Source organism: Oncorhynchus clarkii, chromosome 29 (assembly GCF_045791955.1).
Source record: "Oncorhynchus clarkii lewisi isolate Uvic-CL-2024 chromosome 29, UVic_Ocla_1.0, whole genome shotgun sequence".
Lineage (NCBI taxonomy): Eukaryota > Metazoa > Chordata > Actinopteri > Salmoniformes > Salmonidae > Oncorhynchus > Oncorhynchus clarkii.
This window is the reverse complement of record NC_092175.1, coordinates 30256649-30266861: the sequence shown is the minus strand read 5'-3', so window position 1 is coordinate 30266861 and position 10213 is coordinate 30256649. Positions and strand designations below refer to the sequence as shown.

Here is a 10213-nt window from a genome sequence, read left to right as displayed (position 1 = left end):
TTCAAAAGTTTGGGGTCGAGTAACAGAACCACCACAAAGATGATGAACAACTTAGAAATGTCCTTGTTTTTTAAAGAAAAGCACATTTTTTTGTCCATTAAAATAACCTAGAATTGATCAGAAATACAGTGTAGACATAATGTTGTAAATGAGTATTGTAGCTGGAAACTGCAGATTTTTTATGGAATATCTACAAGGCCAGCATCCCGGAGTCGCCTCTTCACTGTTGACGTTGAGACTGGGGTTTTGTGGGTGCTATTTAATGAAGCTGCCAGTTGAGGACTTGTGAGGCATCTGTTTCTCAAACTAGACACTAATGTACTTTTCCTCTTGCTCAGTTGTGCACCGGGGCCTCCCACTCCTCTTTCTATTCTGGTTAGAGACAGCTGCACTGTTCTGTGTTGTATGAGATCTTCAGTTTCTTGGCAATTTCTCACATGGCATAGCCTTCATTTCTCAGAACAAGAATAGACTGACGAGTTTCAGAATAAAGCCTGTAATCAAACCCACAAATGCTGACATTCCAGATACTCAACTAGTCTAAAGAAGACCAGTTTTATTGCTTAATTAATCAGAACAACAGTTTTCAGCTGTGCTAACAGAATTGCAAAAGGTTTTCTAATGATCAATTAACCTTTGAAAATGATAAACTTGGATTAGCTAACACAACGTGCCATTGGAACACAGGAATGTTGGTTGCTGATAATTGGCCTCTGTACACCTCTGTACACTTGCAGGCACACCCTTGGAACTGCTGATTATTATATATATATTCCATTAAAAAGTCAGCTGTTTCCAGATACAAAAGTAATTTACAATATTAACAGTCTACACTGTATTTTTGATCAATTTGATGTTATTTTAACGGACCAAAGAAAATTAGCTTTTCTTTCAAAAACAAGGACATTTCTAAGTGACCCCAAACGTTTGAACGGTAGTGTATATATAGCGCATCTAGAAAAAAATATTCCTTTGAATTTGGCTCTAGCTTTTGAACGGTTGGAGAACCAATTGTTAAGCGGAGGGACACAGGGGAACCCAAAAGCAGACTCAGATGAGGAAACAGTGATGAATGAATCAAAATATTTGTTACACAGAGAGATATGGAGTGCAGATCCGGGGAAGCTCGGATGAGTTGCAGAAAAAACAGATGTGGAGACTGAGGTTGGAGTTAGCTGAGTAGAACAGGGTGAACAGGTCCTGAGGGGAATCCAAGGTAGTGGTGGTGAGTAAAATCCAGAGTAAGGTAGTTGGGTGGTGAGATGTGGAACAGGAGACTGCAATGAGAGGATAAACAGGCAGGGAAACAGGCACAGCAGAGTAACAGGATCTTGAATAATCATAAATGGCTAGAATCATGAGCTGACTGAGCAGAGATTACAATCTGGCAGAGTGGAACTGGCAGGACTGAGTATTTGTAGAGGTCTTGATTATGGAACGAGTTGAAGCTGGTTTGGATCTGCTCCGACTCCAGCACACCTGTCTCCAACCACACAATCACACAGAGAGGGAGAGGAAGAGAGTGTAACTGCAGGTCAAGTGGACACCGGATTAACACCAGAGGGCGTAGCAGGAGCAGTTGTGACACCAATTACTGAAAGCTAACACTCATGAACCTGGGAATTTAACCCACTATCCTGGTATTGCAAGCATGTATGCTCTATCAAGTGAACTACAGAGGACCACACTGATGTATTTCAATTACTCCAAAGAATATACTTCCTTCAGACTGAAATTTGGCATTACCTGATTTGACATATAGTATCTTTGTGCTATACACTTTATTGAGATAATGGCAAAAGGCCATATTTAATAGATTCCTAAAATTATTTTTACACATTTGTTTCTGATATATACGATATATAATAAAATAGCTTTATGGTCCATGTTAATAGTATCTCAAATATGATGTGTGAATCCATTTGATATCATGTATGAATGAATTTGACTTTGTGAACCCCCCAACTCCCTATGGGTATGACGGCTTTCTCAGTGAGGTTGTTTCACAGAAGTGGCTACCTCAGAAATATTAGTGACTGCCCCCGCCCTAAAGCCAACAATGTTAGAAAATCATATATGCAAATAGGTCATGGAGTACAAAGCTTATTCAGAATTCAATAACTTTAGACTGGTGGTTTTAATGATGTTTATAACAAATGTCCCTTGGAATATCATGGAACAAGACTTCACTCATTATACATCTTATGGGATCTCTGACTTGTCAGTGTCTTCACCGCAGTGGCCTCTCACTTGGTTACTGTTGGCAACATTCTTGAGTCGTGGCAGCGACGGTGATGACCAGGGATGGGAGGGGACTGTTAGTCAGGGCTGGTTAGGGGGAGCTGGTGACCAGGGATGGGAGGGGACTGTTAGTCAGGGCTGGTTGGGGGGAGCTGGTGACCAGGGATGGGAGGGGACTGTTAGTCAGGGCTGGTTGGGGGGAGCTGGTGACCAGGGATGGGAGGGGACTGTTAGTCAGGGCTGGTTGGGGGGAGCTGGTGACCAGGGATGGGAGGGGACTGTTAGTCAGGGCTGGTTGGGGGGAGCTGGTGACCAGGGATGGGAAGGGACTGGTGGTCCGAGCCAGGGGGGGATAGCTGGAGCTCAGGGCTGGTTGGGGGCAGCTGGTGACCAGGGATGGGAGGGGCCTGGTGGTCCGAGCCAGGAGGGGATAGCTGGAGGTCAGGGCTGGGTCTGGGGAGGGTTTCCTGCTGGCCCTCCAGCAGGCATTGATGAACATTCGGGACAAAGAAGAGTAGGACACCTCCGACCATGGGAGGAACCCCAGCCAGGTAGAAGGCCATGTGGTAATCTCCAAAGTGGTCATGGAGTAGCCCTGCGAAGACACACAACTCATTATCACACAGAGAGGCACCATTGAGGAGCACTTCAAGGTGATTCACACAGTTAGAAACATTAAACAATTTACAATAAGGCTCATGTGCATACAGTACTGATGATACTAATATATACTGAACAAAAATATAAACGCAACATGTGACAATTTCAAAGATTTTACTGAGTTACAGTCGATTTGAAATAAATCAATTAGGCCCTAATCTATGGAGTTCACATGACTGGGCAGGTATGCAGCCATGGGTGAGCCGGGAGTGCAGAGGCCCATTCACTTGGCAAGCCGACACTGGGGAGCCAGGCCCACACTGGGGAGCCAGGTCAAGCCAATCAGAATGAGTTATTCCCCACAAAAGGGCTTTATTACAGACAGAAATACTCATCAGCTCATGAAACATGGGACCACCACTTTACATGTTGTGTTCATATTTTTGGTCAGTGTATATCCAATTGATATGTAAGGGTTACACAAGGGATACAGGATAATACAGACATTTTGCATCAAAACAGTAATAATTTGTATCTGAGACAATGACACAGTGGGTTAGTGGCCATTTGAATTACTGTCCGAAAGGAGGTGAGACCTGCGAGGGGGGGTCCGGCAGTCATGGGGAGGGCCATTAGGCCCATCAGGTAGCCGATGGCCTGGGAGGCTCTCTGGGGGCCCACCAGTTCAAATGTCACAGGGGCCATGAGGGTGATGACGCAGCCGTCACACAGCCCCAGCAGTAGACACACTGCAACCAGCCCCTCAAACCTGACACACAAAGGGACCAGCATAGACGCCAAGCCAAGCACCATGAAGGAGCCTGCCTGGAGGAAGATGACAAGGACGGGGTTAAAGAGGTTTGTACACCACTATTTCATTCTAATCCTGTTCAACATTTAGTTCTAAGCACAACCTTAGAGTGTACAGTCGCTACACCATCCAGGGGAGGACTGTGTTCCTCTCTTATCTAGTCACGGTACTTCCTATGCCACGGAGTGTCAAACTCAATCAGCGCACATGCCATATTAAAAAAACACAAGGAATTCACGGGCCAGACATAACCTATTATGTTTGTTTTTACAAAAGAAAGTGCATACAACTGGCCTTTGTTTTACTTGAAAAAATATGGCCCTTTATAATGTCTACATGATGCTGTATACAGCATTTTAATGAAAGACCCACACACACGAATATTAATCTATATAGCATTTCAACATGTTAAAACAAAATAAGGAGCACTCAAATCATTGCCCCGATGATAGAAATGTGTTGTGCCTTGTGTTTGACGCATGTCCCATGTTTTTGAAAAACAAAAGCAAAAATGATAAACACAAATAGGTGCTGAGTGACGTAAAAAATCCAAGTCCAGGTCTGAAAATGATAAAGCCTTTAAAGTGTGGGCTAAGTCATTATTAAAATACACAGAGGTGTATCGGCTTACGCCTTCCCCAGGGTGTCTGAATGTCAACTTGGCACCTGTTATACTTTTCCTTTTCCTTTTCAATTACTATTCCCCGTCAAGAGTACCTGAGGTTGTTTTTGGAATACTTCCTGCTACTTTTCTGACTTCCTTTATGAAAATCCTTGTGCACACCTCTTCAAATGAGTGGATTTGTAAAAAATTCCATAGACAAACATTGGCAGTAGAATGACCTTACTGAAGAGCTCAGTGACTTTTGAACGTGACAATGTCATCGGATGCCACCTTTCCAACAAGTCAGTTTGTCAAATTTCTGCCCTGCTAGAGCTTCCCCAGTCAACTGTAAGTGCTGTTATTGTGAAGTGGAAATGTCCAGGAGCAACAATGACTGAGCCACGAGTGGTAGGCCACACAAATTCACAGAACGGGACAGCCGAGTGCTGAAGCGCGTAGCACGTAAAAAAAATAGTCTGTCCTTGGTTGCAACACTCACTGCCGAGTTCCAAACTACCTCTGGAAGCAACATCAGCACAATAACTGTTCACCGGGAGCTTCATGAAATAGGTTTCCATGACCGAGCAGCCGCACACAAGCCTAAGATCACCATGCGCAATGCCAATCTTCGGCTGGAGTGGTGTAAAGCTCGCCGCCATCGGAGAAGTAGAAACGCGTTGTCAGAAGTGATGAATCACCATCTGGCAGTGCGATCGACGAATCTGGGTTTTGGGATGAATTGGGGTGAATTGGAACGCCGACTGCGAGCCAGGCTTAGTTACCCAACATCAGTGCCCGACCTCACTAATGCTCTTGTTGCTGAATGGAATTAAATCCCAGCAGCAATGTTCCAACATCTAGAGGAAAGCCTTCCCAGAAGAGTGGGAGCTGTTATAGCAGCAAATGGGGGACCAACTCCATATTAATGCCCATGACCTTGAAATGAGATGTTTGACAAGCAGGTGTCGACATACTTATTTTTGGTCATGTAGTGTATGTTCTGTTGGATGTGGTTTACCTGAAGGTAGATCTTGCGTGCCCCATGGAGCAGGTCTCCCACCCTGCCAAACAGCAGGCGTCCTACGCAGGAGGTCACCCCGATACACACCAGGAGGACCCACTCCTTCACTGGCGTCTCCACAAACTGCTCCTCCACAAAACTCATCTGATAAGAGGCATCAGTAGGATACACTGAACCACTGGCCAGGTATTGTCGAACAATCAGTATTAACAAAAGGTAAGGCCAGAGTTCAAAAAGGGAATGGGAAGTTCGTAGAGATTGTATTCAAGTTAAAGGTGCATATGTCAGATCAATCGGAAATTACCTTTAAATGTCACGTGTTCTACAAAACGCCTCAGATTAAATCCCGTCCTAAATTATAAAAGTTTTAATAATTACACAGCTAACTCACCAGGTAAATGTAGGGCACCAAGTTGCCCAGCATAGCCGTAGCCACCCCAAAAGCCCACACCCTGTAATTAGGGAGGTGAAACACTCCCAGGTTGCAGTACCTCCTGGTCTGTGTCAGGCCCTGCTGCCAGCCACTGCTCAGGTTGGCAGATGAAAGCTGGGCCGTGTTAGTGGACAAATTCCTGTGGTAAAGGCGTGAGCAGAAGGAGAATGCCAGGGCTGCCTGGATTAGCATGAGGGCACTGAGGATCTGAAAGGTGGTGCTGAGGCCCAGTGGTGTCCCCACCTCCTCCAGCAGGGCAGGCAGGCTTATGGAGAAAACACTGCTGCCTGCCATCACCACCCCGTTGACCAGGCCGAGGCGCTGAGGGAAGTAGTGTCCCAGGGTCACCAGAGAAGGCAAGAAGACAAAGGAGGAGCCACAGCCAAACAGAACCCCATAGGTGAAGTACCACAAACCTAACGACCTTGGAGAGAAATACACAGTGACAGCAGCAATATAATGAAAAGACTTAAAATTCTTGAAAATTAATTTAAAATATATCACTAGGATATTCAGATTAACCCGTTTTAATTTGTACAGTAATTTATTGAAGAAAAGGTGCTAGAAAGAAGCATCCTAAGTTACATGGTGAATGAACTTGTCAGAAGTCCCAAGAAAGCCACAAGGGCCCCACAAATGGCCGTCACCCTGCAGCCAACGTGATCAGTGACAATACTGACCAGGGGGGAGCAGAGAAAGACCATACCCATGGCCAGAGCACCAACCCAGGCTGAGGAGAGTAATACAGCAATAACACAGTAATTAGGTATTTTGCAGGAGAATCATAAACTGGATTGTGTGCGTGCATGTATGTTTGCATGTATGTTTGTGAATGGCCATTAATCTGTGCATAGTGGAGCGGCCCCTCTGACGTCATGCTTTATCAATGTTTGGAGACGCACAAATTAAACAAATCAAAGTTTAAATCGATCAACTATTCAGAGTTGTCTGAACAATACTGTAGGTACCCAAGCAAAACTTTCCTCTCACCTATTGCAAACTGAGAAACGTCATTATTTGAGTCCTCGTGAGCTTTAACAAGCATCATATGTATGATTCCAAAAGACTTCTGAATCCCAAAGATTGATCCATTGCACCAGGTGGCTGCCAGGACAACAAGCCAGACGAACCGTCCCTCTGGGAACCACTCCAGGTCGGGAGCTGAATCTGCATGGGCACATGAGACAATCTGAGATGATGAGTCCTTGTTTTCCTCTGTCTCACTGTCAGGACGACTGCCATCTCTTTTCATTTCTTCATGCTCGTAATATGATAAATATGTTCCTAAGGACTGTGCAAGGCCTGGATCAGGTTTCTCAGACTGTGTTTTTTGGCTCTCCATCCTCTGAGATGCTGTCTCCAATTATCAGACCTCTCATTTTCCCATCAACATTGTGTTAATATCCCTGCAGGATGTCTTAGCTTCCCAGCACGAACCAATGATCCAAATCAATGCTGTTGCATGTGCATCACAGAGGATGTGAGCAAAGAGTAAAGATAGCAAGTGTTACGCTCAATCATTAACCACAACGAAGAAGCATCATGGTCATGGTCATATTTGACCTTTATTTAAGCAGGGAGTCACCATTGAGACCAGGGTCTCTTTCACTAGGGAGCACTGCATATACAATTTCATAGACAAAATACAAAAATCTATATAAAACAAGTAAAATACAGCACAATACAAATATTAGTGCTGAGCCATTAGCGCTTTATGAGGTCTGTTCGGTATCAGTTCGATTATTTTCAAAATAATCACAGTTTTCGACTTCAGTTTCAATATTTGTTTCGGACATTAGACATGCATTATCTGGGTTGAATGCTGTAACAACACAGAATAAAAGAATTAGGCCTAATACAAGTCCCATGTGGACGTGACTGCCCATGACGGCTTATTATTTATTAACCCTCATTTATTCATATTACTTTACTTTAATAAAATATTTCAGACGTGTATATTACTGACTTTATTATTTAATTCCAAGATATCATCTCATCTCTATAGAGCTGCTGTCTATGCTGTCTGACAAAATCCCTATTTTAGTAGTTCTTCAAAGTAAATAAGGCTTTTATGACCGCTGAATACCAACTATCAATCACTTAGATAATTTATTGTCAGGTAGAGATATACCGAGAAGCAACTTTTCTCTATCCCGCAATGGATTATGGTCAATCTAGTTAATTACCATGTTTTCTTCGCTAAACAACGTACAATATTGACCTGTTGGAAACTACAACTCCCTACTACATCACACAGTTTGGGCTTTATCCATTGAGAAACTGCAATGAATAAATGCACATTGAGCTCACAGAAGAAAAAAATGAACTAAATGCTATTCAAATAACCGATGTCGGTTAATTAGTTGTTTAAAACCCCCAAAATAACGACATTTCAGTTAATCGCTCAGCACTAACAAATACAAAAAAAAGGTTTAGTCCAGGGTGGATTCATGTAATTTGTAATCGAATTTGCTAATTGAATTTGACTGTGTAACTTTGATGCATGACACTGGTCTCTCTTTCTCATTCCCCTTGCTGAGCCCGGCCTCATGGGCATTTCGCTTTCCCCTTTCCATTGACTGTTCAATTAGTCCCTCTTTGTGCTTGGCTTATCCAGAACATGGGTGTTTAGAGTATGTGACGAATCAAATAGGCTTGTAGTGATGCGGTAGGGAGCTAACGCACTTCAGTGGTAGACATTTTGTTTTGTTTATTGCTGCATTCAAAACAACTGGGAACTCAGAACTCTGACTTCAGTGTGTTCAAGACAACTGAGAACTCAGGAAAAAAATGACAACCGACTGGCAAAAATCATTTTGAATTGTCGTATAACTTGGAATTCCAAGTCAGAAACTCAGGCATCTTTCTAGAGCGCCGACTTTCCAACCTAAAGATCACTGATGTCATGATTTGATCTTGTTTCCAACCCCCCCCCCCAGAGTTCCCAGTTGTCTTGACAGCACCATTAAACAACAAGTATGGCATTGCACAATTACACAAGGACCACAGCTTGTGAAAACAGTTATCTTCACAACAATTTAAGGATATATTTGCTGTCTCTGTACACTGAAGAGAGTTTAGAAAAGTTCAATTGAATTTTGGAGTGGAAAGGAGATGGTTCCTTAAAGCAGAAAAGTGAATGGATGAAATCGGGTCGTTGGAGGAGTTGCTGCCACCTAATGGGGAGGACAACAGTCCATGCGGATGACTGGGCAATCTGTATGCCTATGAGTTGTTCTCCTCCTTTTCAAGCGATATGTTTATCCTAGGCTGCCTGTCATTTCATAATCTGATTAAAAAATATTTCACTGTTTAATTCATTGAGTAGGGATATATATACAGTGGGGCAAAAAAGTATTTAGTTAGCCACCAATTGTGCAAGTTCTCCCACTTAAAAAGATGAGAGAAGCCTGTTTTTCATCATAGGTACACTTCAACTATGACAGACAAAATGAGAAGAAAAAAATCCAGAAAATCACATTGTAGGATTTTTAATGAATTTATTTGCAAATTATAATGGAAAATAAGTATTTGGTCACCTACAAGCAAGCAAGATTTCTGGCTCTCACAGACCTGTAACTTCTTCTTTAAGAGGCTCCTCTTTCCTCCACCTGTTACCTGTATCAATGGCACCTGTTTAAACTTGTTATCATAAAAGACACCTGTCCACAACCTCAAGCAGTCACACTCCAAACTCCACTATGGCCAAGACCAAAGAGCTGTCAAATGACACCAGAAACAAAATTGTAGACCTGCACCAGGCTGGGAAGACTGAATCTGCAATAGGTAAGCAGCTTGGTTTGAAGAAATCAACTGTGGGAGCAATTATTAGGAAATGGAAGACATACAAGACAACTGATAATCTCCCTCGATCTGGGGCTCCATGCAAGATCTCACCCCGTGGGGTCAAAATGATCACAAGAATGGTGAGCAAAAATCACAGAACCACACGGGGGGACCTAGTGAATGACCTGCAGAGAGCTGGGACCAAAGTAACAAAGCCTACCATCAGTAACACACTACGCCGCCAGGGACTCAAATCCTGCAGTGCCAGACGTGTCCCCCTGCTTAAGCCAGTACATGTCCAGGCCCGTCTGAAGTTTGCTAGAGAGCATTTGCATGATCCAGAAGAAGATTGGGAGAATGTCATATGGTCAGATGAAACCAAAATATAACTTTTTGGTAAAAACTCAACTCGTCGTGTTTGGAGGACAAAGAATGCTGAGTTGCATCCAAAGAACACCATACCTACTGTGAAGCATGGGGGTGGAAACATCATGCTTTGGGGCTGTTTTTCTGCAAAGGGACCAGGACGACTGATCCGTGTAAAGGAAAGAATGAATGGGCCCATGTATCGTGAGATTTTGAGTGACAACCTCCTTCCATCAGCAAGGGCATTGAAGATGAAACGTGGCTGGGTCTTTCAGCATGACAATGATCTCAAACACACCGCCCGGGCAACGAAGGAGTGGCTTCGTAAGAAGCATTTCAAGGTCCTGGAGT

The 10213-nt window shown here is 43.5% G+C and overlaps 1 protein-coding gene across 3 annotated transcripts; it reads right to left on the bottom strand.

Annotated features, from left to right (window-relative positions):
* Positions 1-836: 836 nt before the first annotated feature.
* LOC139388295 (monocarboxylate transporter 8-like) lies at positions 837-7198 on the bottom strand. 3 transcript variants are annotated; one of them, XR_011629261.1, is made up of 9 exons: positions 6701-7198; positions 6296-6440; positions 5669-6134; positions 5275-5421; positions 3438-3666; positions 2649-2836; positions 2251-2468; positions 1382-1479; positions 837-1277 (listed from the first exon to the last, which is right to left on the bottom strand). XR_011629261.1 is itself a non-coding variant. In XM_071134886.1 (7 exons), the coding sequence occupies exons 1-7, from the start codon at positions 7050-7052 to the stop codon at positions 2523-2525; spliced, it is 1575 nt and encodes a 524-aa protein (XP_070990987.1). In that variant the 5' UTR covers positions 7053-7198; the 3' UTR covers positions 2119-2522. The 3 variants fall into 3 exon arrangements, 2 of the variants coding, with proteins under 2 accessions (XP_070990987.1, XP_070990986.1); XM_071134886.1 differs by lacking the exons at positions 837-1277; positions 1382-1479 and having other exon boundaries at positions 2119-2570; XM_071134885.1 differs by lacking the exons at positions 837-1277; positions 1382-1479 and having other exon boundaries at positions 2119-2468.
* Positions 7199-10213: the final 3015 nt, after the last annotated feature.